The sequence below is a fragment of the Zonotrichia leucophrys genome, chromosome Z (assembly GCF_028769735.1).
Source record: "Zonotrichia leucophrys gambelii isolate GWCS_2022_RI chromosome Z, RI_Zleu_2.0, whole genome shotgun sequence".
In the NCBI taxonomy this organism is placed as follows: Eukaryota; Metazoa; Chordata; class Aves; order Passeriformes; family Passerellidae; genus Zonotrichia; species Zonotrichia leucophrys.
In genome coordinates, this window is record NC_088200.1 from 44,398,972 (window position 1) to 44,426,460 (window position 27,489).

Below are 27,489 nucleotides of genomic sequence, written 5' to 3' on the forward strand. Positions count from 1 at the left end.
TATAAAGTATGTTGTGACATTAAGTTCTTGGTCTGCTGCCTGGGATGTGAGCTGATGGCATCTTCCCATTGTCATAACCATGTAATGAGACTGATGCTGAAAAACAAAACAGCTCAAGGCACGTTCCTCAGCAGTCCCGTCCCGTTTGCGATTTGCACGTAAACCCCCAGTCAGTAATACCGGTCAACATTTTTCAGAAATAAAAATTCATGTAGATTGATAGATATTTGTAAGGACAACAAAAAGGATGATACTTCAAAGAAAATAAATTTTTGCCTTTTGCTGACACAAATGTTGAATTCTGTCTGCGATGATCATACTTGTTTTTACTACTTATTTGATCTTTCTTGCAACAGCAGAGCAGGAGGTGGTCTCTAAAAAGGTCTTTATTGCAGTAGAAAGATTAAGACTAATTATTTTGTTTATATTTTATGAATATTTTTTAAATTTCCTTTCACTATAACCAAACTCATTACACTGAGTGAAGAACTGATTCTGATTTGGGGAAAAGCTCAACACTTTCAGATGTTACTGCTAACAAAGCTAAACATTAAAGATATTAAAGGCAGTCCTCTTTAGAACAAAACATGCCTACGGACATCCAGAAAATCCACTTAATCTGGTTTTTGTTTTGTTAAGGTGGTTTCCTCTCCCGGTGCTGCCTGATATGGCCTCTAGATGGCAAACTCTCCCAAAAAATGAGCTCAGTGCTTTGGTCCGTGCCGCGCCCCCGATGCTGAGTCAGGCAGCCCGTCCCTCGGGCAGCAGAGCTGACATCTCTGCATGTGAAATTAATGGGCTCTTTACGGTCCTTGCGTACCGTGACACAAGGGTGAGGCCCTGAAACAATGCACCTTTTATATTCATACATATATGAAAAAATTTGTATGTATATAGAAACACGTATATATATATGTATCTATATATGTATCTATATATGTATCTATATAGAAACACGTGAGTATGTCTCTGTGTGTGTGTGTGTGTGTGTGTGTGTGTGTGTTTATGTACACGTTCATTACATATGAAATAAACAAAGTTGTACGGTGGTTCGAACTTGTTTAAATGTTTGGCCCTTCCAAAAATCTTTATTGTGCACTAGCAGGTCCACAGGAGGGTGTGAGACACTGAAACATTAATGGTTAATGTCTCAAACAATCTGGGTGTTTTGCTGTCAATGCTCAAGAAGCAACCTGTGTGCAGGGGTGTGAGCACCAGATGACCACGACAAATCAACCTTTGCTGACCAAGAAGCTGGGATTTCAGCTAGATAAGGGAGGAGGCTGATAAGCAGATCCTGCAAGATGGGATAATGCTTTTAATTCTAGTACTGTCATTCCTTCTGATGGAGTGTAAATGACTCTATTATACTGATGTGAGAGAAGGTGTTGTAAACTATCAGAGACCCCCAGAATGTCCCCAGAGTAATTTCTGCGGCCTTCCAGCAGAGGAATGGGCATAATCCACAGTTTTACACAATGATTCACAGCATTGCATTAGACAGTGTGAAAGTCCCCACCCCAGGGAAAGTACCTGGGTGTTCCACCTGAACTTGAGTGTGTATTAACCCACTGAAATTTGTGTTTTGTGGTCTTCCCCTACCGCAGATCATTGAAGACTGGCCATCACTTTGACCAATAGACATCAAAATTGCAACATTGAAGTTTCATTGATGGATCCACAGGTGGTGATGTTTTTCTACCATTATCCTTTCTTTCTCTTTCTTTCCCTCTTTCTTCTCCTATTTTTTCTCAAAACATGTTGTAAACCAGACTAAAAAATTCCAGTCAATGCCTCAGGAAGTGCCTTGTTGTGTCTGGATAGGTTGGAGCTCGGTAATTGTAAGTTTGCTAAGTTCAAGTTTGTTAAGCGCCTTACTTACTTTGTTGGTATTTTAAAATCTGCCACATTGCCCAGAATGAATTAAACAACATTCCCCTAAACCTGCTGAGGGGACAGGGGCATAACTGAGAGCTGCAAAGATAATCTGGGGGCTGGAGCACCTTTCCTGTGAAGAAGGACCAAGTTGGGGTGATTCGATGTGGAGAAGAGGAGGCTCTGGGGAAACCTTAGAGCAGCCTTCCAGTGCCTGAAGGGGACCAAAAAGGAGGCTGGAGAGAAAGGCTATGTTGTAGTAGTAGGACAAAGGGGAATGGCTTAAAGCTGAAGGAGAATGTGTAAAGGTTAGATACTAGGAGGAAGTTCTTTACTATGAGGATGGTGAGGCACTGGCACAGGTTGCCCAGGGAAGTTGTGGATGAACACAATTCCACATCCCTGGAATTGTTCAAGGCCAGGCTGGATGAGGCTCTGAGCAACCTGTGGAAGGTGTCCCTGCACATGGCAGGAGGTTGGAATGATGATCTTTAAGATCCCTTCCAACCCAAACCATTCTATGATTTTGTTCTCTAAAATGTAAAAATGAAAGTCAAAGTATCTGGCAATAGTCACTTCTCACAGTATGTTTCTATAGTGCCATCTGTTTAACCCACACAAATCCTAATTTACCTTGACAGGAATAAAGATATGAGTCTTCCTAAATGCAGGTCTCATACAAATGAGATCCATTTTCTTCTGTATGAGGATTCTTTGTTAGAGAAGGCACTGTGTCTGTCTCCCCATGTGCCTCTGGACTTTCTCATTGTCTGAATGGTTTGCAACTTCCACGGCTAGGTATTCTAAATGAGACTGAAGTGTAAGTGTAAGCTCTAACAGGAGGAGTTAAGGGAGAGATTTAAAATGTCTCAAAGCATTCATATAGCCACCATGTAATATCTCATTCTTTGTATTCTTGAAAGAAAGAAATTTCAGTGAACAATTATTTTTTCTCTGTATTGTCCGTGTCCCCATACATAGAGTAAGGATCTATTTGTGAGGTTTCCTCAAATTTGTGATTTGAGAATTTGCAGTGTGTAACTATTTGAAATATCTTGTAGCATAGTAAGAGAGAAGTGGGGACACTTCTTGGCTTCTGCTATAATCACATACTTAGAAATTAATTAATTTGTGTTGCTGGCTGTGTTAAGTTTTTGGCCTTTGTCTTCAGGATTGCAGAAAAGTTATGGAGAGAGGAAGGTCTGAATTTTGATTCTGTCATACCTTCAGCTAGGTTATTTCTCTTTTCTGTTTCACTTCTACAACTGAATTAATATCTAGCTACACTCCAGGCTAAACATCAGAACAAGGAAAACAAAAGCTAATGTCCATAGTTGTGTGCCATGGTACACAGTTTGTGCATCACCATTGGATTGCTCTATGTGATTTAAAATTGATATGGAACTAGTATTTGTAAGGAATATAACTCCAAATGGGTCCAGAGCCAGGTATGCAAAGGGCCCAGTTCTTTGAAGGTATTTACTGAGTATCTTGGTTTTTAGGTGAAGATAGCAAGCTTTCCGATATAAGAGAACAAGTATTCACATCTTGCTCAGCTACATATAAGTCCAGCATTCTGTGAGGGTCGCTTTACAGCATGTTTAACAGGTTGGGGAAACGTAAGGCTCCTGTCTTTGTGAAAGAATAAGCTTATGATATTAAGAGCCTACTTGGAAATCTCTATCAGACAGTATAAATTAGAGGTTTAAGTGACTCTGACCTATTGAACCTATTGCAGATTTGACATTTTTCTGGTATAGGAAATCTACCTTGTTAAAGGAATCACAAAACGCTATCTGTAATTCAACAAATCCTTGATTTTGAGGGATGACAGATTTCTTTCGTGATTGTTTGTTGTGGAGGAAAACAGAACTTTTAGCATAAACCACTTAAATTTGTATTTAAAAACAGTACTCAACCTGGGCTGAAGAAATTATGTGATAGAAAACCCACCAGAGTAGCTCTATGATCAAGAATTCTCACAGCTCAAGATTTCCCATTGAAATTTTCTAGATTCAGTTTCAAAGCCTGGTATTTATGAGTGTCAAAAAAAAAATCCCTCCACACTGGTAAAGAAGGCTTTGAGCTAGACAGAACTTATGAGTCATGGTGTACATGTGGGGACAAAGGGCATCAGTAGACCTCAAGCCTTAAAATGCATCTTTGATGTATCATTGCACATTGCTTATTCTGCAGAAAAACTTTTAAAAATATCTGTTAAGTAATAACCTCAGTATGTGATGATAATTATTGAAAAAGTACTATTTCCTTATTCTCTTTGATCTTTCTCTAGTTATACATGCACAGACTACATTTACCTTCTTAGCTACAACTCTGCATTTGAAACTGTTTTTTTTCAAGGGATTAGCCATTATTCTATAAGGATTTTTTTTTTCTATTGATAACCACACATCAGAAATAACTGTGGCCAACAGGAGCTCTAACTACAGCTTATCCATGTGAAAATCAAGGTTTGAAGGTGACAGTTGAAAATGTAATTATTTTATACTAAAAATATTGATTTTTTTTTATGATCTACCTTTTAAGAATGCAAATTGGAGAATAATGTTGACCTTCTAGAAAAGCTTGGGTGAATGGTTGGTTGAATGCTTATTTATGTAAATCACTATCTCTATTAAATTTGAGATGTTCGTGTAATGAAGCTGCTGATTCTGAACTTGTTTTTCAAATTAGACTTTTTAACTTTTGAAGAAAAATAATACATGGAAAAGGAAATCAGTTGTTGTACTAGCAGAATATCACATATATCAGAAATTTTCTGATTTGGGGAGTACAATTTTGTGTTCTCCATACTGCCAATCCTTAAACATCTGGCTCAAGACAGGAATTTGTCTTGTCCATTTCTCTGTTTTCATGCATGTTTACCCAGGCCTAAGAAGCCTGTGAGGCTGCCAGCTGGCATGGGAACTGGTGTGTTTAGAACAGGACAGTTTGATGTTCTGACACAGATACTGTACGAGCTGGGCTCGCCCTTTGGCTCCCTGGGCCCTGAAATGTGCTTCCTCCAGGAGCACAGTCTCCTCCGGCGCCTGGATCCAGGAGCTGTGTGAGCAGGCCTTGAGTGAGCATGCATTGAGTGACAGCCTGCAATCATCAGGCAACTGAAGTGTTGGCTCACGCCCAGCATCAGCCCAGGAAAGCCAGCAGGAGACAGGACTGGAGGCAAGAATCCCTGGGGTATAGCTCAGCCTGGGCTGAGATGCTTCCTCTTGCTTTTCCTGCAGAGCAGGTTTCACTTCCCACTTCAGCCCATCAGGCTGCTTTTCTCTTAGCTCTGCTTTGATTCCTTGCTCTCTCTTTGCTCATGCTCTGCTTCCAATATGATTTTCCAAGCCTTCACAGTTACGATACCATGTCTGTAAGTTAATGAATGTTTGTATGTCATTGTTGTGGCTATTGTTGCATTCATTTATTATTTTAGAAGCAATCTATATTTGATAGGAATGCCTGTGAAATGTCAGTCTGAGCTAGAGCTTGTAAAAAAATCTAGTACATCAGTTCAACACTGACTGAAGATCATGATCTTTAAAGACAGCAAAATGAAGTAACATGGTCCCTTCCTCATGGAAGAGAATCCATGGTGTGTCAGTTCAAAGAGAAAATAAGCAGTGATAATTCTTTAAATATTTTGCCAATAAAATTCTCTCCTTCAGAGGAAGTTTTTAGTGGGGCTTTCTATGGAAGGAAGTGGCCACAGAGTAAGTTCTCAGACTTCTAATATGGACACAGCCATTCCCTCCAGATAATACGGACTTCTCCTCCAAAAAATGAACAAACAGGGAGCACGTTGCTTGCAGCTGATATGAGCTGCCACTAAGAGAAATAGGAGTCAAATGATCTTTTAATTTTTAAGGACACAGAATATCTCAGATCATTGTGATCCTCTTCCTTTTCTATGTTTATCATGTTCAATTTTGCAATTGAATTTAAAAACTAATGCTTCTACAAGATTTTTCATTAGTGTGTATTGAACATATGTGCTATAAACTGGGAGAGGTAACTTAGAAACTGAAGTATCAGATTCTTTTTTTAGGTAAATGACCTTGTATCTAACACTGGATGGCTCTGAAGTACACACTATGGAGCCAAGTAGGGTTCACGAAGTGGCTAAGTTCCATTACAAAGCTTCATTCTGCAGGGAACTAACTGGATAAGGAGTTTTCATGGTATTAACCTCTCCCAAAATAGTATCTCTTTAAGGTGCTATGCAAAGAGGATTTGTAAGTCGTCTGTGAGGTCTGATTCAGAATTTATCCTGGCATTATGACAGAAACTTAGCAGGCACTTGATATAGCGACAATTTAAAAATTCATATTGAGACTTCAAGGCAGAGTGCAAACTCTGTCTTGACTCAGTGTGGGCTAAGTTTCTGTCTGATTTCCTGTGAAGTTGTCTTACCTACTGACTGGCATATGTGGTTTGCTGAGAGTTGAATATATGCCTTCTATTTAAGAGGGATATTTCAATGTTCATTAATATGAAAGATTTGCAATGGTGCAATCCAGATGAGGACGTGACCTGAGCAGGTGCTGAATTTTGAGCACACTAGAAGTCCTCTAGAGGGTATTAAATATCCTCTTGCTTCAGAGCTGACTGTGTGAGAAGGATGAAGAACGAAGAATGATGCTGCAATGCAAACATCAGATGCCTGTCAAGGTCTCCTTCCTGCCCTCTTCAATCTGCACCCACTGTGTATTCTACAGAAGAAATGTCTCAAAACATTCCATTTGGTGGTGATTTTGAAGAAATCATTTTAAGTTTTCCATTTTTCTTTTTCTTAGAATTTCTGTGTCTTCAGAAGTCTTGTGTCTAGCAGAGCAATAAAAGGGCAGGATCCCTCTATTTTGTATTTGTCAAGTTCCTTGTCATTTGCTATGACACAAAGGCCACCTGCAGGAGCTGGGCTGAGTCTTTCACGTAACTCCCCTTAAAAAAAAAAAATCACAGTATTTCTTGGTATTGCAAGGAATACATGTACGTCCCTTGTTCTTTTTGAAACCATAATGATTAATTTTTAGCTTTGTCCTTAACCATATACTGTTAATTTTGATGCTTGTACTACCTTGGAATATGATCCTATATTTTGTCAGAGATACATAAAGTATCAGAGACTGCTCAGTTCATACAAAAAAAAAATCATTTTCCTCAAACAAGCGTAGTGCAATAATAATGTTAAGATTATAATTTTTACAGCCATCATTACCTGGATGAGGTCTTCCAGCTTCCTGTTTATGCAAAGTTTTTTTTGTAACCACTTTTCAGTGGCCTCCAAAACACATTCTCAGTTGTGACTTCTAAGTGGGGATATTCTGTGTTGGTGATATAAACAAACCAAAGCCTAATTTTGCTACCGTTTTCCACAAATTACTGAGATCAGTAAGATTTTAGCTTGTGTGATGGAGACTGGCACATGGCAGCAGCATCTCGAACTGTACTAGCATCAGCATCTGGCTAGTAATTAATATTTAAACTCACTGATTAAAGCCAATACATAGATGTAAAGTAGCAGAAGGTCTAGTAGTGCTTATGTCTTACATCCAAAACCTGAAATTTGGCAACAGGACTACTGTGTCCATGTAGAGGTGTGGAATGAGCCAGTCATACTCCAAGACAGACATAAAAACTAGAGCTGTGTTTTCCAGTGCTGCATGGACCTCAGATCATAATAAGATATGACAGCCTGTGGAGTTCCTCTTTCCACGCTGGGACGCCCATGCTGCTTTTCCTACATTTTAATTCTCCTGTCATGCTGTGTTGTGGCAGTCTCCTGTGCTGGCAGGTTGTATATTAGATCCCTGACCTAGAGGACTAGAGATTGCTTCGAATCTGTGATCAAAGAATTAGAAGTGTATGCAGGTGCTAAGATAAGGATGGGAAAACTATCCAAGAGGGAGATAAACTTAAAAGCAGATTTCAGTACTTAAGAACTTGTCTCTTACAAACAGTTCCAAGGAAAAAAGCACACAAATATAGAACGTGGTTTTAAAATGTATATATTTATATAATTCATAAAGTGAGATGCAAACATGTCATAATTTTTGTATTATCCAGCAATAAATTCCAACATCAACGACTCATTCCTTCAATTCCTAGTCCTTCAAAACTTTTAAAAAGTTTTTTTGACAGTGACAAGTAATGGCTGTTAACTTTTAAGGTCTATTCTTCTGAAACCTGCCAACAGGTAGGTTGTTGAACTCATTGTTCTTGTGCGTGGTTCTTTGCGACACAATATTTTTTGATAGTGTGTGAAATGCCACATACATAAATCAAAATAAATATGCCCCTCCTTATGGTCTGTATTTTGAAGTCAAAAATCCTGAAACACTGCTAAAACTACAGTGACTTTCCTATGAGTGAATAAAAAGCGTCTCACCTTTTCATCAGCTGCTGATGTCCCCAAGTAAACAATTACTTGGTCTGACAGGAGGTGTAGATGGATAGAAAAACAAGTCTTCCTTCTTGTGAAATATCCAATAGCATTTTCTTCACAGGGGTTACACAGAAGTCTATCAAACCAGGGAAAGGAAAATAAATCAATTGTAACGTGTCTATAGATTGTGCCACAAAATAATCCTGATCGATGCTCATGAAATTTTCAGTGTAGCTCAACCCTGAGAAGCCTTAAATTGTTTCTGACATTGCAGTGGTTTATATATCATTTTTATTGGCTTAATGAAATATACATGTGTACATTCTTCCTTGCCTGCCCTTGACTTTTCCTAATGAGCTCATCTTTTTGTAGCTTTCATTTGCCATAACAACCACCTTAAAGCAAAAGGAACAGCATAAGTAACTTGCTAACTACTGGGAGTTAAACTTGATATTAAGATGTATTCTTAGTATTATATATATTCTAGACTTTGTACAGTTGCCCATTCAAGCTATCTGTCCTAACTCTGCTCAGGAAAAAATCTGATTTCATTGATAAAAAGAATTCTTAGATAAAATTATTTGAGTACAGTTATGTTTATCATCCATCTTATTATTTACTGCTTACTAGTATTTATATTAAAATTTTATGACCCACTGTAAACCCAAGAAAACAGTTAGCAAGAAGAGGCAATTTTTAATGAAGAATAGGACTAAGATTTAGGTGTTGATTCCTAATCAAACTCAAGGCACAGGATAAATGATCGTGTTTGTTTTGAATATGGGATAATGCTGAGATCTTTGAATTTAGGAAACCACAAGCAGCAGTGTATACCTTGCTGGGTGATCAACCCACAGTGATGTTCATTTACAGCATGGTTTTGATACTAGAGATACCAGAAGGGGAAAGTGCGAAGAACATAATTAACTTATTTAAATTCTGATGGTATTGCTACTTTAGGGTAAACTCATCATTGTATTTTATTTGCCTTCTTTATCATACTTTCTGTTTTGTTGTGACACTGTTTTTGCCTCCAGTATCTGATACATAAGTGCCACAATTATACAGCCTTTTCCATTGACAGAGCTCATCTGAGCACATAAATGTGCAGTGAACATGCTTGGCTGATGTTTCTAAACTTACAAATTTTATTTCTTAGTTGATTATCTTGGTTAGTAAGAATTGAGAGAGAAAGAGGGAGCAAGAGGAAGTTACAGTATTTGATATTCCCAAGTCATTGCCAAATGTGATGGGGCCCTGCTTTCCTGGGGATGACTGAATACCTGCCTACATGGGAAGTGGTGAATGAATTCCTGCTTTTGATATGTTTGTGTGCACAGCTTTTGCTTTACCTATTAAACTGGTTTTGTCTCCAGCCATGACTTTTCTCACTTTTACTATTCCAATTCTCTCCCTCGTCCCCACAAGGTGGCAGTGAATGAGCAGCAGCTTGGGACTCAGCTGCCCACCAGGGTTAAACTTGGCACCTGTCTTCTGCAGATATTGTTTCTTTTCAGACTGGATGCTCAGTTAGAGAGTGCTGTGAACTCTTGCGTAGCTTCATTACAGGCTCTGACTTCCTGCCCCTGACAGTCTCTTATTGTTCTGTCAGAAATTCTTTGTGTTCACCTGCCTCACCTGATCCATGACGTCTTTGAACTTCTTGTCCCAGAACCTTCTCCTGATATGCTCTCTCAATAGTTATTTGGTCCTTCAAAATCATAAGACTGTTTCTTTTTCTAACCTCATCTCTAATGAGGTTAGCCACATGCTCTTTTTTGCACTTTCCTTAAAATAGAATTTTTTTTCTTATATTTCACTTTTTGTATGGAGTACTATTGCCTCTGGTTTCATAGAATTCAGTTACCATTACCCAACAAAAAGGCATTTAATTTATCATGTGCTTCAAAGCCAAATATCATCCTTTATTCTCCTTGCAAAGTGAGGTTTTGTTTAAAATTTTTCCAACAGCCATGTCTACAGCTCCAAAGCCTGTACTCATCTGTACAGCTTTTAAATTATATTTGGGGTTTTAGCTGCTCCATCTTTCCAATTTGGGTTTCTTTCCTCTGTGATGACCAGGCAGTGTGGTTTTAAATTTCCCTAAACAAACAAAATAACTGGCTGCCATTAAAGGTAATGATCTCTCTGTTATTTCCCTGCTTTGGCTGCATGTCCTGCTACTGTCTATGGCCTGGTGCTAGCAGCTATCTAGATAAATGAAAACTCAACCTTTTTTCTTTTCTTTGGCACCTTTTCAGCTGCGTAAGTTTCCTGATCCAGACTGTTGTACACATTCAGAAATCCAGCCTGTCATAGCAGGCCTGGGGAGAGGGAGAAGTGTCAGAAACTTTAGGCCTTAATTTTTCCACTAGAAATCTATTTACCTTGTGTTCACCTTGTACAGCAACATGGCCCATCCAGATTCAAATGTAATACTGAGCTTTTAAATTTCAGGATTTTCTATGTGGCAAGAATGAGGAAATGGACCAGATTCTTTTGACAACGGATGTAAAATCTCTTTTGATTTCAATATAATAAAGATTTCACTTCGGGCAACACAGAAATCAAAGTAGTCCTTGTTGGTTGTGTGCCTAACATCTTTCAATCTGTTTGGGCATGTTTAGACTGTGCAGGCGGGAGATGATCTTGCAGGCAGAATTAGGAACCTGTAGAAAACTAATTAGTTTGTATGTGACATGGGCAAAGTAGTACAGGCAAACAGGTTCCATTGTTAAAATACTGAGGTTTATAAACATAGCCCTCAGTTTAGCCTTTGACTGTGCAGATGGCTCCACCTCTGACTCAGACCTTGTGGCTATGTCTACACTGCAGATTTTATAGGTCACCTCCCAGCAGTGTAATGGTGTGCTGGGGGTTGACTCTTGGTGGATACCTGGTGCCCTCCAAAATTGCTCCATCACTCCCCCTCTTCTGCTGGACAGGAGAGAGAAAGTATAAAGAAAGTCTCATGGATTAGGATCAGGATGGAGAGATCACTCACCAAGTACTGTCACAGCAAAATGGACTCAGCCCAGGGAAACTGACTTAATTGTCACCAGTCAAGTCAGAGTAAGATAATAAGAAACAAACAAAAAAAAAAAAAATCTTAAAACACCTTCACCCCATCCCTCCCTTTTTCCCAGGCTCAACTTTTCTCCACTTTACCTCTCCCCAAGAGTAGCACAGGTGCACTGGAAATGGAGACTGTGATTAGTTCAAAACTCTTCTGTATGGCTCCTTCCTCCTGTCTCTTCCCTTCCTCCAGTGTGGTGTCCTTCCCATGGGAAATAGTTCTCTACAAACTTTTTCAACATGGATTCTTAGCACAGGCTGCAGTTTCTCACCAACTTCTCAGTGTGAGTCCCTCATGATTTGCCATCCTTCAAGAGCAGCATGCTCCAGCGTGAGTTCCCTGTGGGGTCAACAATCATGCTGCATACCTGCTCCAGGCTGGGCTCCTTCCCATGGGGTCACATCTTTGGTGTGGGATTTTGCATCGGTTCTAGCTGAGTGTCTCCTCCACTCTGGAGCACAGCTGCCTCATTGTGGTCTGCACCATGGGCTGCAGGGAATCTCAGCTCCAGTGCCCCTTTTCTCCACTGACCTTCGTGTCTGCAGGGCTGCTTCTCTCACAGGCTCTCACTCCTCTCTCCAGCTGCAGCTGCTGTTGCACAGTTTGATTTCACTCCCTGCTCTGCTCCTCCTCCCACCACTTCTTAAACAAGTTATCTCAGAGGTGTTGCCACTGTCACCCATGGGCTGGCACTGGCTCTGTCACACAGGGACAGCTGCTGGCTGTTCCTCAAAAAGTCAAAAACAGCCCAAACCTTGCCTAGACAAATGGCAAAAGTACAGCAGGAGCATCACAAAACCTTTCATGTGCCTTCTGCAAATGTAGCATCACGTAGAAATGCCCTGTGAGCTCCTAGTTCACAAAAGACAAATCTGTCTTAAATTCAATAGGAAAATTGTTGTGTCCAGGAAGTTTTAGATTAAATAGCACCCTAAGTGCTATTTCAGTAAGTTCTTAAAATACTGACTGCATCATTTCATTAAAACAAACAAACTAACTAACTAACACAAGAACAAAAAACCCCACCATTGTTGCTACAGCAATGTTAAAAAGTACTTTGTGACACAGAGTTTCAAAATGTTTTACTCTTTTTACTTTTTTTTACAAAAAAACCTCTGTTTGTATCTGAAGAACTCTTCTTCCTTTCAAATCCATTTTCAAAACACCTAAGAAGTGCATTAATAAGGATATTAGAGTGCCAGGGATGTATGAAGAATTCACACCGTCACTGCAAAGATCATGGCACAAAGGAAGAGTGTGCCCTGAAAGTAGTTAATGATGTTTTAACTGTTCTTAACTCAGCCAGATGTTTTAATTTGAAATCTGAACACAGGACACTGCCGCAGAATTTGTAAATATACAGGGAATCAAAATGAAGGAAAACTATTCTTCATATAATTGTTTAAAAAGGCAGATAGAAATGTTTTATTTCTCTATTTCCAGCTGAAAACAAAGATGCTTATCCCCTAATGACTAGTTCCTACTGGATTCAAAATGCTCAGTTTTTTTTCTGGAAACTTCAGGCAGATTATGATCATGATCACTGCACTAACCAAAGAGGAGACTGCTTTGGGAACCATCCTATAATTCTGTCTTTCCTTCGGAAATGACTCACTCTTACAGAGATAATATTCTATTTTTTATATTTAACAAAAACATTTTGTAGTATTCAAAATATCTCACTAATCTTTTTCTCATCTGAAATAAGGTAATCTGTGAATTTCCATCTGAAGCCTCTCCATACACTGGCTTTTATACAGAGAATTAAAAAAATATGTTGGTAACCATATCTGACAGAAGCACATACATTATAACACAGGCCATTATTTTTAAGATATTTGTTTGGTGACTTGGACATTAATTTTTCTAGTTTCCTCTCTACTTACCATCAGAAGAAAAGGTATCATCTTAGGTGCATGTAACTTCCTTCTGCATTCTCATGACTGAAGGGAAAGAAACAGAAAGATCCAAGATGGCATACAGATAAAGTAAAACATATACATTGGAGAGTAAAACAGCTGGCAAGAAGAATCAAGACAAAAGTGTAACAGTGCACCAAATAGAAAAAATAAGCAGGGAAAGAACGATCATGAAAGAACAAAGAAAAAAAGACAGTTAGAAAATAGTTTAGTGAATGAGGGTCAGGAGGAAATACACAAGGGAAAACAGATTTCATGGTTGTCAATTTGTCAATGACTGCTTTGTCAGTATGTGAAATGTATGTGAAAGACTGTTCCTTGAATGATTAATACAAGTTGGGTGTCTGATATGATGCACATTTTTATCCTCTTTCTACAGTGGCATAACTGAAACTATCTAAACATGGGATAAAAATAATGTAGTAGATTGATCACACAGAATAGGAATTGGAAAGATTTGGATTTGGGCCTCTTTGTAAATACTCCATGGAATAACATTTGTACTTGGTCTTTTCCCATATGCTATGAATAACTTCTGAAAGCACGATGTCCAGATTTTGGAAGTGATCTGAAATAAGGGTTTGTTAATAGCTGTAAGAACAAAGCTGAACATTTTTAGCCTAATATTCTTGGAGCACAGAATCACAATATACAGTTTCAGTACTTAATTGCTCTGTGACAGTTATTCTATACTGTTTTTTGCTTTCCAAACATGTCTAGTAATTGTGATGATAAGAGAGTTTAATGCACTGAGGTTTTTTTTACTGTTAATGCTAATCCACTGGCCTTAAGCAGCTTGAACTGAAGATATTTATAGTTTGGCACTGTCTGAAGTCTTGCATGTTGAATGGGAAAGCAGTAAGTGCTTCCTTCAATTGTTTGTTTCTGACTATCGGCTTAGACTCGGCATTCCATCAACATCTAGGAGCAGGTGGTCTGTTTTGTCTTGTATTCACTAGTGTTGCTGAAGTATTTAAAATTACATTAGTGAGAATGGTGTGATGACAAGACTGTGCTACATGACCTGTGATCCAGGGTCAGTTTCCAATTTTCAAGCGTAATGACAGAGGCAAGTGCAGAGCAGTTCCGCTTTTAGCAGTTCTGAAGACCCTAGGGGCTCTAAAAGACTAAACAACAGATGGAAAGGAGCATTTAGCATTTCTCTTTATAGCAGGCCTAAGGCAAGTCTTCTTATTCTTTTTCATTGTTCTTCTTCAAAGAATATAAAGAATAAATTTTTAATACTTGGATTAATTTATTGAAAAATCTGTGGAGGTTTTTTTTTTTTAGTTGGTTGATTTTGTTTCTTGGTTTTTTACATTTAACTTCATGAAACCAAATGAAATTTTGGGAGATAAAAGTGATTCTGCACAATTTCTATCTCCTCTGCAGCAGGTCTGGTTCAGTTTGCAAATGAAACTGTGCACAAAAATAGGGATTCTTAAAATACATCTTACTTTTAATATGGATGATTAATTTAAGGATAGACCAAGAAGTAGTAGGAGAGTTCAGGGCAGAATGTCAGTAATACATTATAGTTAATGTGCTGAGCAAGGACTGCACCCCTGAAAGTTTAAAATAATCTTTTAGAAGGTTCCTCAAGTCTGCAGGGAAAGATATCCCCTTACATTGGATCTCCAGACTGGAATACTTGGAAAAAGAAGCCTTCTGCAGAAGTTATGGACACTTTAAATGTACCAAAAACCTGCCTGATTTTACCAATGTTATCCTTTGTTCTAACAACCTGCCTATAAAATATGGTCTGTGTGCATTTCAACAAAATATTATAGGTACTAAATTAAACACAGCTTAATTTTCTGTTTACATACATGTCCTATGGAAGTTTCATTGGGACTTCAGCAAAGCATGCCTCTGTTTGTTTAACTGGGAGAGAAGATTCCTCCCATGTTATCCAGATCTCTCCTTCCCTCCTCCTCCAATGTTATCCAGATCTCTCCTTCCTCACTCCCACATAATATTTCCCTTTAGAAAATATTTTCAAAATAGTTTCCGCTGTTATAAATGATCAAATAGGAAACCAAATTTATAAGAAAATTTAGCAATGATTTTTTGGATCGTTAACAAAACAGAATTCTGAGAAAAAGCCACCACAGCCAAGGCAGCATCAGCCCCGAGTGTCGGCGCTGGGTGAGCCCGGATCCGTCGGACAAAGTGTCCCCATCTAAGGTGACAATCTAGTTATCTTTTAGAGACTATTGACAGAAGGAAAAGTAGTCCTGTCGTCTGAAAACAGATGGATGAATCAGCTAACTTCTGATTTAGAAGTAGATTTATCTCTTAATTAAATATAGTTAGTTAATTAAATAGAGAGATACAGAGATAGCTTAGATGCATCCTTAGTGACTTTGCAGATTGTTATGAACAAAAATTCAGTTGATTTTTTTCTGTGAGAAAAAGGTTACCACTACTGCTGGGCTGCTGCCTGTGTTATGGTAATTACGGTTCGTTGTTGTTAATAGTTGTTTTTGTAACGGTAAAAGCTTGGCTGGGGCGAGTTAATAGCTCTTCTCTCAGACAGTAAAGGGTGCGGTACCTCCCAAACAGTGAGGCGAAAAGACTTTGGAGGGGAGGGATATGCAAAATAAGGACCAGCATGCTGTGTGGGACCCCCTACTCCAAACGTGCAGGAAGAACCCCAAAAACAACGAGCCACCTAAGAGCTGAGAGACTGGGTGATGTCTGGACATGAGGAGGTGAGTGCTGAGCCTGCAGAGATGCGGAACACCTGCGGAGTCCCTCTTGCCCTGACCAGGAGTCGTCCCGACGCCGGGAGCTGGCGGGAAGGGGCCTGGAAAAGTAGTATGGATGGGATCAGCAGGCCCTAAAGGCTCCCACGAGGACCTGATCCCCAGCTCTGCCCCTAGTAAACAAAGCTGCGCATATCCTCCTCCTCTGAGTTGCGCTGGAAGAGACGAAGCCCTGCCGAGCTGCCCAATCCTGAGCTGATCACTTTTAATAAAGGCATTAAAAAGGAGAAGAAGTTTCCTGGCCCTGCTTATTTCACAGATGACACCAAGCTGAATGATGTAGTTGATACTTTAGAGGGAAGAGATGCCATCCAGGTGTACAGTGATAGGCTTGAGAGGTGGGCCCACGTGGACCTCATGAAGTTCAGCAAGGACAAGTGTAAGAAACTGCACCTGTTGGGGCAAACCCAAACACAAATGAAGACTGGGAAATAAGTGGGTTGAGAGAAGCCCTGCAGAGGAGTTGGGGTTTTGATGGGCACAAAACTGAACATGACCTGTAAATGAGCACTCACAGCTCAGAAAACCAGTTGTGTCCTGGGCTGCATGGACAGCAGTGTGGGTAGCAGGGCCAGAGAGGGAACTCTGCCCCTCTGCTCTGGGGAGACCCCACCTGGAGCAGTCTCTTAATTCAGCTCTGGTGCCTCTGGCTTGGAAAGGACATGGAGAAAAGGACATCTGTTGGAGTGAGTACAGAGGAGAGCCACCAAGCTGACCAGAAGACTGGAATGCCTGTCCTGCAAGGAAGGGATTCAGCCCAGAGAACAAAAGGCTTCATGGAGGCCTTTTAATAACTTCCCAGTTCCTGAAGGAACTGGAAAGTCCCTGTAAGGTGGCTTACAAGAGAGCTGGGAGGCCTTCTGACCAGGGCATGTAGTAGGTAGGACAAGGGGGAGTGGCTGGTGTAGATTAGATGTTAGGAAGAAATTCTTTGCTGTGAGGGTGGTGAGGCCCTGGAACAGGCTGCCCAGAGAAGCTGTGGACGGCGCATCCCTGGCAGTGTTGGGCCAGGCTGGCTGTGGTTCTGAGCAATTTGAGCTACAGAAAGGGATTCCTGCCCATGGCAGGGGCTTTGGAAAAGAATTATCTTTAAGGTTCTTTTCAGCCCATGCTATGATTCTGTGTCTCTGTTGTATGTATCGAGACTTGGGTGAGGAGATTATTATTCCTCAATATTTACAATTTGTTTTTTTCTTGTTTTCAATGCAATTTGCAACAGGAATCAAGAAAGTTCATTTAGTTCAAAGTTCATTTTGTTCCACATTAGGGATTTCCATAGCCTCATATACTGCACCAGTTTCATGTAAATCAGAGTGGTACTAAAAATATAATGTGATTTTAGCTTTGTGACATCACACTTGAACACAATGTAGAGGAAGGCTACCTTTATTGAAAAAGCTGGGAAAATGCTCATGAATTTGCTAAATACTGTCTCCTTGGAGTGTATAATGCACCAATGTCTTGTAAAAGACACTTTTTCCCTAATTTTCTTTTGTTTTTGTGCAAGGCTTGGTGGTTCAAATATCATACACAAGACTACAAAGGAACAGAGAAATGTGATAATGGCGTGTGGAAAAAAATGCAGAGTTTTCAAATAACAGGGGGAAGTGGTTGTGAATTCCTGCAACAGTTGGATATTAAAGCTCTGGCATAAGCATATCCATGAGAACTAGTTATTTTCTGAATTGTTCTCAGAAATAGCAGTATCACCCTCTAGGATAAAGATGATTGTTGTGGGTCTATATGTTGGACATAAAACAGGAAACAAAAAAACTGTAGCTTTTGGCTAGAATGTAAACAGGAAGGAATTAAAAGAGCTAGCCAGTGCTTCAAAGAAACCATTGCAGAATCCAGGAGATGATGTAACATTATAAAACATTGTCTAGGCAACAGTGATGGCCCCTTTAGGCTGCTCAGAAAGAGAGATGGGTTGAGGAGTTTGGAGAGGGCTCAAGATTTATTCTTTCCTCATTGATATTCTGCTCCTACTTCTTGTGGGGTGTTTACATTTATTGCATTTTAAATGCTGAAAGGCTGAAGACTGGATCCTTTCTGAAAAGATACTGTGCTCTGACAGGCATTTGCTGCCTGCTGTTATGATGCTTGGTCTTGCCTACAATGCAGTGCAAGCTTAGAAGAAACACCAGGAACTTTGCTGGTTTCACCTTGTCTTGCCTCCTGAGGCTGCATTGATCTCCTCATGCAGGTATAGAAAAGGTTGTGAGAAAACACAGCATTATAATCCCACTACATTTTTGTGAGTTACTTTGTCACGTTTTTTGGGAAAATGTCTGAGAGGCCCTACAGCAAAGAAGCACAAGCAACAGAGAGAATAGACAAGTAATCTTTGTATCTGCAGGGTAAGACTGTTTTTTGGGTTTTTTATAGTCAGTGGAGCAGAGGGACTTGTTTGTTATCTATTTTGTGTTTGTAGAAGCAGAAAATTAATTCCTTTTTCTTCTTCTCTCTAGTTTAAGCCTTGAGGTTAGTCTAAATAGTGGTTCCTAATCAATTAAAATAAGGCAATTTCATTAATTGTATGACTTCACTTTATCCACTGGAGATGTCGGCAGTCGATTTAGACACTTTCTGTACAACTGTACAAACTCTGTTACAACTCAAGCCCAGTCATACAAATGATGGACAAAAAAAACCTACATGGGAATTCTGAAAGCCCCTCTTGTGCAGGGAAGAGACAGAATATGAATCATCTTGATAGCTGACAGAAGTGTACCGGTTACTTAATTAACAGAAAAGAATCTATAAAGTGAATGCTGTGTGGGTGATGCCAAGCTGTGGCTTGGATGCTCTCCCTGTTTCAGCTTCTCTTACTCACTGAGGGGATGGAAACATAAGGCTGGGAACCTGGAACCTTCTATGCTTATATTACCAGTGGTGCTTGTACAGTAGCTAGCCTAGAGAGTGTAGAACAGTCCACTTAATGAGGGCATGATGTATGCTGAATAACAAAGGCTTCTTTCTTTCCAGCTTGAACATCAAGGCTAGAGAACTGAAGGCACATGTGTTTTTGATTGAAGTCCCTGGCTCAGTTCTTACCAAGGATCAGGTACCTGGTGCAGTATTATTATTAGGTGATAATTATTGCAAGATTTTTAGTGAAGCTCTTGATCTTTACATTACTGGTGGAGAAAGAAAAAAACAAACAACACGAGCTCAGAATGGAGGGACAGGGATCTGGATGCAACATCCAAAGCAACAGGTCAAAATCAAGATATTCAAGGATCATCTTATTTTAGCTGAAGCATTTGAGTACACCAATCACTCTTGCATTGCTTTTTTTGCGTCCATTGTCTGGCCTTTTTGATCCATTCAAAAGTCTCAGAAATTATCTGTCTGCAATTAGGTCAAACTCATGTTTATTTCAAGCTTATGGAGCCATGGACTTGCTTTAGTGTCTTAGCACTGTTCTTTCAGTAAGAACCACTGGGAATAGCTCACAATATCTGTGAACTTTGTTGCTAATCTCCGTCAAGGGTGGCAAATAATAAACACAGATGGGGTAGCCTCTAAATCTGTGGACAGCAAGATGAACAACTGGGCACAAGACTGACATTAACTGGATATTGGATAGTACAGTAAGTCCATGTTGGTGGCCAAACCTCACACAGATTTGTGGTAATTGAAACACAAATATCTGGGTGAAAAATTGTCATGACAGAGGTTAATGGCACATCAATGAATCAGAATTCATTGCTTCAGTGACTGCTGCAAACCTGAAAGATCTGTTTGTGATTTAAAGCCCATATTCTAATATAATTTTTTTTAAAACTTTGTTTGTTTCATGCTGACTGCACTGGTTATTTGAATATCTGAATATTATTTTCACTGTAATGAAGTCCCTAAAAAAGGGTACATTGGCAGATTCTGCAGTTTCATTTAGTATTTCTGTGATTCCCTCCCAACACATCACCCAACACAACTTGCCTGTAATGTTTTGTCCTTACTAAACAACATATGTTTCCAGAAAAGAAAAGAAATTTGAAAAGTGAGCAGAATCATAGATTCTGTTTGGATTGGAAAGGACCTTAAAAATCATCTAGCTCCAAATCCCCTGCCATGGGCAGGGACACCTTTTGCTAGACCAGGTTGCTCAGAGCCCAGTCCAACCTGAACTTGGAACCTGCAGTAATGGGGCATCCAAAACTTCTCTGGGAAATCTGTGCCAGCGTCCCACCACCCTCATAGCAAAGAATTTCTTTTAAATACCTAATCTAAATCTACTGTCAGTTTGAGGCCATTTCCCTTAGTCCTCTCACTACATGCTCTTGTAAACAATCTCCATGTTTCTTGTAGGTTCCCTTCCTGTACTTGGAAGGCTGCAGTTAGGTCACTTCAAACCCTTTTCTTCTCCTGGCTGAACAATGCCAATTCTCTCAGTCTTCCGTCATACAAGAGGAACTCCATCCCTCTGATCAACTTGGTAGCCCTTTCTGGACTCTCTCCATCAGTTCCATGTCCTTCCTGTGCTGGGATCCCAGAGCTGGTGCAGCCCTGGGTCTCACCAGAGCAGACTGGAGGTGCAGAATCCCCTCCCTGCCCCTGCTGCCCGCCCTTTAGATGGACACAGTTGGTTGTCTGGACTGGGTCATGTCCAGCCTCTCATCCCTCAGCACCCAAAGCCCTCCTGGGCAGGGCTGCTCTGATCTGTTCATCCCCAACTGTGTTGACACCAGAGGTTGCCCTGACGGAGGTGCAGCACTTTGCACTTGGTCTTGTTAAATTTCTTTAGATTATTTACCTTGGGTCCACTTCTCAAGGTTGTCCAGGTCCCTCTAGAAGGCATTTCTAGTGCCCTAAGATGTTTTTTCCAGCAAGCTGAGAAGAAATGCCCTATCACTGATTCTCAGGCCTAATAGTCTCAAGAGCCAGAATCTTCTTTAGAAGGTATGCATCGGCTTGTGTTAGCTGCTTGTGCATCATGATGAGACAAAGACAGTGGGCTAAAAGTATCTAAAGGTTGAAATACTTAGAAACATCTCCACTGGGATTAAAAATAAAAGTAAATATAAAAAGTCATTTCAGTACAACTGGAATTACAGCACAGAATTGAAAAACTGAGTTAGAATTTTTCAGTGTGAGTATAATCGCAACAACTTCTTGCTCAGTATGATCTATATCTGAACATATTGTTGTTGTAAGTCTATATGAAATGAAGCTGTAAATAAGCAAACAGATGAAATATATCACTATGCCCACATTAGATTAAGTCATTGAAATATGTCTATCCTTTCTGCAGTGCTTTGTTTATGACAATCTTGCTGATATGGCGTTGTGGGGAGCTGCTTACCAACACAGAGATCAGAAGGAGCACTCATTAATTTAATGAAGAACAAATTATGCTTACCTTTTCATGTGCTGGGTTTCCCTGGAGCTGGGGATGTGACGGTGCTGGAATCTGTGCAGCTTGGTAGCTCATCATCTGTTGCAAAGAGAAAAGGGTCAGAACATGAGCAATTTAGTCTAACTGTTCTGCTGATTAACATTTTTGATTCAGAAATCTAAGTTAGCTGATCACCTAAGGCATGCTTCTTGCTCTTCTGTATGCACACAAACATGGGCATATGTGTGCATGCATCTTGTCTGCACTAGAAACAATGTGAAGATGTCCAAAATCCACTTTTAAAATCCACTCACAAAATCCACAGAACTTCTGGCCTAGTAAGACACCACTGCTTAGACAATGCATCAAGTACATAAGCAACTGTGTAAGGTCATCCAGCATCTCTGAAACTGATCCAGCTTATTCTGTGCTGCTAGGTGCCCTAGCTGGTGCTAAACTTATTGGCCAAAGACTCTGCCTTGTCTGCAGGTATTTTTCTAATATATCTTGGCTGTTATGCTGAAGTGGCTGCTCCTACAAAACATAGCTAAGAACTCCTGTTAAAAGAAATGAAGGTGGCTGAAAATTACTTTTAAATGAGGTTCTTAAAGATCTATTTATTATCCAGACTAGGCAGTATTCAGTAAATGAGAGATTTAACTACTTATTTAACTTCTTGCAAAATTGAAATTAAAGGAAATCTGAAGCTTGAAAAGAAACCAGTCCATGCTCTTTTCCTAACTAATGGAGCAATTAACAAGAATTTACTAGCTTACTGCTGGTTCTTAACCAGAAAGACAAAATTCATTATTGCAATGTCCTGTATTTTTCAAGTATCTAATCATAATGGACATGGTATGACATTCACATAGGACAGCAGGATTAATAACACACCTCATACAACATGGACCAGAAGTAAATATGTATCTTTGGTAACAGGGAGGACAGAGCTCAGCAATAATCTTATTTTTAAAAGTATCCTGTCAGAAAAGGCTCTCATCAATTAAAACAAACAAAAAAGTGCTTGTTACTAGGGTAAGGTGGAAAACAACACAGACCTTGCTTTCTTTTGATCATTAGGACAAAAGAACCTGTGGAGCTTTAATGAACGATGTTTGAGGAAGAATACCATGAGAGCAATGGTATTGTGTCAAGATTTGTGTACTTTGATAAAGAGGAACTCTTGGACATTGTAGGAAATCTCATCTGTTGATCATCTATTGAGACAAAAAAAAGGACATTGTAAATTCATGAGACTGGAGATAGATGTCTGGGAAGGGTGAATCTACCAAACCTGGATAATCTGTGTCATGCTTGAAACACACAAAAATTCAGCTATTCAATCTATATCTACTGTGGTTAGAAAAGTAATAGTACTTAACTGATAACAACAATGCTGTTAATCCTTAATTTTATTGGTTTGTGTGAAATGAAATTAAAGGGTTCTTGTAATTCAAATAAAAGGATAGGGTTTATTGATATTTTTCTGCTTGATTCATTCCTTGTTAGGCATTTCCATCTTCCCTTGCTTGTAACTTATTGCCTATGTTTTGTGCGCATTTTTATCTTAATGACAAAATATTTCCTAATCAGTGAAGGAATTAATTTTTTAAAGAGATAATACAATAGCAAATTTTTTTTGTTTGCTTCCTCTATGTCTCACACTTACATGGTCGTCTTTCACCGTTTTAGAAGTAAGCATTATTTTAATCTTCATGCAATTATTAATTTCCTGCTGTTTTACACCACTTGGATTTAGGTGCCTTTGCCATCTGATGTGTAGTAGTGTGGCCCAGATTAGATTTCAAGTGAGGCCTCTGATTTTTAATTTCTAGCATAATTTCTGACTGAGATACACAGTTCCTGATCAGTTGTGCGTGGTTAACCAAACCTTTTGTGGAGCCTTTCCTGTCAATGGAGATGTTTATGTTTTTTTGTCTTACTCAAGTATTGTGAAAATATAAAAAAATATTTCATGTACAATTTTTGACATAGCACCATACAGAACTTAATACGGGTATTATGTAACTTAATACGTAATTTAATTTGGGTATTAATAAATACCCAAATTCTTCCCCAGTAAAATATGAATCAATGCTCTAAGAATATTTAGGGGTTTTTTGGTGTTACTTATGTGGAAAATTTTGTATTCATAATGCTGTCTGGTTTCCTTTTTTAGGTTTATTATATTTACCTTTGGTTTTCAATGTGATTTTATTACCAGAGTGATGAACAGAGTGATATGCTTCCACAGCAATTTCTGAAAGGACTTAGCATCCATGCCATCTTCTCCTGGAATTAGTTTTTTGGTTTTGCAAACACTTTTTGCTAATGTTTTAAATGTACTTTTTGCATTTTATTTTATTTTGATAGGCAACTTATCAAGTGGATTTTATTACGCTTTACATGACTTTGTGCAGTTGAAATATTACCTACCTGATTTTTTAAGAGAAAAAAATTTTAAAAAAGCTGTATTAATTGAAAGATGAATCAAATTCTTGAAGGCCTATTGAAGCGAATATTTTCATTTTTCATTTAATGAATCATTTCACTAAATGACTGTCAGATGAGAATGCAGTTCTAAATTTGCAGATTCAACTCTATTTTATGTAAGAACTATAGTGATTCACAACCTTATGGCATAAGTCCATGAAACAAAAAAGAATTAGGCTTGCACCTACAAAAGTCTTTGTCTTTCCTGCACTTGATTATTTCTTGCATCTGCAACAATGGCAGTATTCTTAAGTTATTGTTAGAATTTTTCTTTCCATATGAAATAAAAAGAAGTATTTAGCCTATCATAATTATTCATTTAAAAACAGGATTTGGACTTACAGGTATAGATCTCATAACTACATAAAAATATTTTAGAATCAGATGTGATACATTGTAGGCAAACATTTGTTGTTTGCTATGGTTTATTAAAACCAGAAGTTGTCTCAGTAAAGCAGATTTCAAAGCATTATTTACATTCCTCCAAGAGAAGAAATCACAAATGACATGATATACCAAACAGCAGTCACTAAATTATTTTCTCTTTTTTCAACAAATGTCACTATTTAGTTTATATAAAGGGGTTTTAAGTCCATTGACACTGATACACATGAAAATGCTTTAACAAAGATTAATAAAAATTTCCACTCCCAGGAATATAGACATTCTAGAAGAAAAAGAAAAGAAGTGTGAGCAGAAGTAGAAGTATCAGATTAAGCTGTGAGAATACACAGACAATAATGTTGATGAGTCAGGGCATTCAACTATGATTTAGGCAATGATTTATAGCCAGGTATCATTTCAATCAACAGGCAGTAGGAGCAGCGGGGTTTCTAATACCCTTGAAAATGAGGGATAATTTATATCTCCAGCTCATCACCTGGATACTGAATTTGGAGGACATTTAAATGTCCGTTTATTTATTATTTATTTATAACATTTTCACATTAAATTTGTAGTGGACAGGAATGCACTCTTTTGCAATAGCCAACAAAAGTTAGATCCTGAAATGTTACCTGAAAAAGCCAGTTATCTAGTAACATACAAACACTGAAAGACAGTTATTCAGTAACATACAAATATACTCCTAATTTTATAAAAAGAATTCAAAATTATGTTGCATTTATCATAGGTTTACATTTTACTTCTCGCTGTGTTTCCAGACTGAAGTGCCCGTTCCCAAGTACTAGGTACAATGGGAATTTTCTATTAAAAGCACAATGGCTGGCACAAGAGACTCCCACTCTCTGTGTAGTATCTCCATATGGTCTTATTTTTCGTCCTTTAAAACAGTATTACTACTAGAGTGGATGGAAGTGTTTCTGTGGGGCCCTGGGACTAGGCCAGAAAGCAGTGCCTCTTACTTGTGCTCAGGACGAGGTTGTTACCATCTCCCACTCTCCAGTGAGAAGAGAGGTATTCTTATTTTGCCTTTCTTGACAATGAACAACTTTGATAATGCTTCCAAAAGTGCCCACAGGACTTCCATTTCAGATCCTTTTCTTTGCCGCGAGTAACTTCCAAGAATGGCACTGTGTCAGTGATCTGGAGGCCTGGCTCTGCCTCTGGGCACCCAGAGGTGTGCTATCATCCCTTTACCCATATCTGGTAAGGCTGAGATGGTACACGTGCCTTGAGACTGCAGCAGTGCAGCTTGATTAGGTGCAACAAGCCTGCGTGGAGCACCATGGCAAGACCTCACAGGGTTTATAAACAGCTTTAGGTGCTTCTGAAAATGCTAACTAGCTTGAACGATGAGTGTTTGTTGTGATGGAATCAAATGCCAATGTAGCATGGCTGCCTTCAAACAGCTGAGGAGCTGTGAGTGTGCATCTCCGTTGTGCTAATTTGCAGCACACATATGCAGTGACTGGTTCAGCCTGCAGAGAAGGATCATTGTGTTTGGATCACATTGCTCATGTTGTTTAGTCTTTTGCTGGCAGAGCCTAATAATTGCTAATTATTGCTCTGCTAGTATTTGTAACACTGAACTGCTAAAGTACAGGACTTTTATCTGGGTTCTAGGCTTTTACTCTCCAGCCAACAGCCACACCAGAAGGCTGGAACAGGCAAAATTTAGAAGTGCTTTTCTATGCATCACTGACAATCTGACGGGAGAAGAAAACAGCGCTTGTTGAGAGAATCCCAATTAGCCACGGTTTGACTACCAACTGTGCTTCAGCGAAGCACGATCAGGCCCAAATAAAGTGGCCTGGCCAGAAACGTTTTTTCAGAAAATCGGCCAACATTGACATTCCCTCCGCTTTCCTCTCTTGCCCCCGTTACTGCTCCGCCAAATTTTTTTCGGGTTCATTTCCGCGGATGATATCCCGCGGGGACGAGTATCCCGATCCCCGCAGGGAAGGCTGCTGAGGCGAGACCGAGCTCCGAGCAGCGCGCAGAAGACCCACGCCCGTGGCCGGGACCGCCGCGGCGGGGGCCGGGTGCCCATCGCGGGGGTGTCCGCGCCGGACGAGCGCTCTGTCCGCGCGTGTGCGAGCGCCGTCGGCCACAAGCGGAGGCGGGGGCGGGTGCGGGTCCCGAGCCGGCGGCCGTGAGGCGGCGGCGGTGGCGCTGCGGCGGGCCCGGAACCCCGCGGCGGCCTCAGCGGGCGCACCTGCGGGGCGGGGGCGGCGCGTCCCGCCCTGACGTCACAGCGCTCCCGCGCCGCCGCCGCCGTCTGACAGCCTGCGCCGGGCGCGGTGCGGTGCGGGCAGGCAGAGCGCCCCGGCGGCTCGGCTCGGCTCGGCTCGGCTCGGCTCGGCTCCGCTCCGCTCCGCTCCGCTCGGCTCCGCTCGGCTGCTCCGCGCTGCCCTCGCCATGTCTGTGGCCGGGCTGAAGAAGCAGTTCCACAAAGCCACGCAGGTACCGAGCGCTCTCCCCACGCGTGGAGCGCGCTCGGCTGCGGCCGGCGTGTGCGTGGGCATGCACGGGTTCGTGCGCGGGTCTCCACTCGAGTGAGAGCGGGGCGAGTGGGTCTGCGCGGATGCTGTGCCCGGCCGTGCGTGATGAGCGGGCGTGCGGGGCGCCGTGTGTCTGGCCGGGTGCGCGCAGGGATGGATGTGCGCGGAGGGCGGGGGTCTGCAGGGGTGTCCATCTGCCGAGGGCCGGGCTCGCCGCGCCTCCCCGCACCGGGCTCGGGGCGCGTTGCGGCAGCGGGCAGCGGCTCCCGGGGTGCCCTGACCGCCGCGCTGGGAGCCGCGGGGCAGCCGCTGCCGCAAGTACCGCCCCGGGTCGGACCTTCCCTGCCGAGGTCTGTGCGCCGTGTTCCATAGGCGCTGTTTGTTTTAGCCTGACTTTGGGAAAACGGCAATAAACATGACCTTTTTGTTTCGTGGGTCTAGACCGCAGCTGAAATCCGAGTAATGAGGTTTGGTTCTGTTGCTTTAGGCATGGTGTGATATTGCAGGAAGGTCAGGGTGAGTGTTTCACCAGTAGTTGAGTTGTTTCATAATACAAAATCTGTGTGTTAGAGTCTGCGAGGGTACAAATTCTGACTTAGGGCTTTAGGGCTAAATCTAACATGATTTCATGTAAGTCAGAGGAATTAATTTAGATCTAGAGAGCTGACACCAAGACCTGTGCAGTGTAGTTGGGGTTTTTTTGTGATTTTGGGGGTTTTATGG

General features: G+C 40.6%; 2 protein-coding genes across 2 annotated transcripts in view; both read left to right on the forward strand.

Annotated features, from left to right (window-relative positions):
- CNTLN (centlein) overlaps positions 1-26,421 on the forward strand; it is a 190,657-nt gene extending 164,236 nt beyond the window's left edge. The window contains 6 exon segments of the mRNA XM_064736784.1: positions 640-816; positions 4,766-4,942; positions 15,352-15,448; positions 16,180-16,424; positions 19,018-19,096; positions 26,224-26,421. Coding sequence (XP_064592854.1) covers positions 640-816; positions 4,766-4,942; positions 15,352-15,448; positions 16,180-16,424; positions 19,018-19,096; positions 26,224-26,421 — 973 coding nt within the window.
- Positions 26,422-26,513: 92 nt separating this feature from the next.
- SH3GL2 (SH3 domain containing GRB2 like 2, endophilin A1) overlaps positions 26,514-27,489 on the forward strand; it is an 86,402-nt gene continuing 85,426 nt past the window's right edge. The window contains exon 1 of the mRNA XM_064736917.1: positions 26,514-26,728. Coding sequence (XP_064592987.1) covers positions 26,684-26,728 — 45 coding nt within the window. The 5' untranslated portion in view covers positions 26,514-26,683. The remainder of the gene's footprint in view (positions 26,729-27,489) is intronic.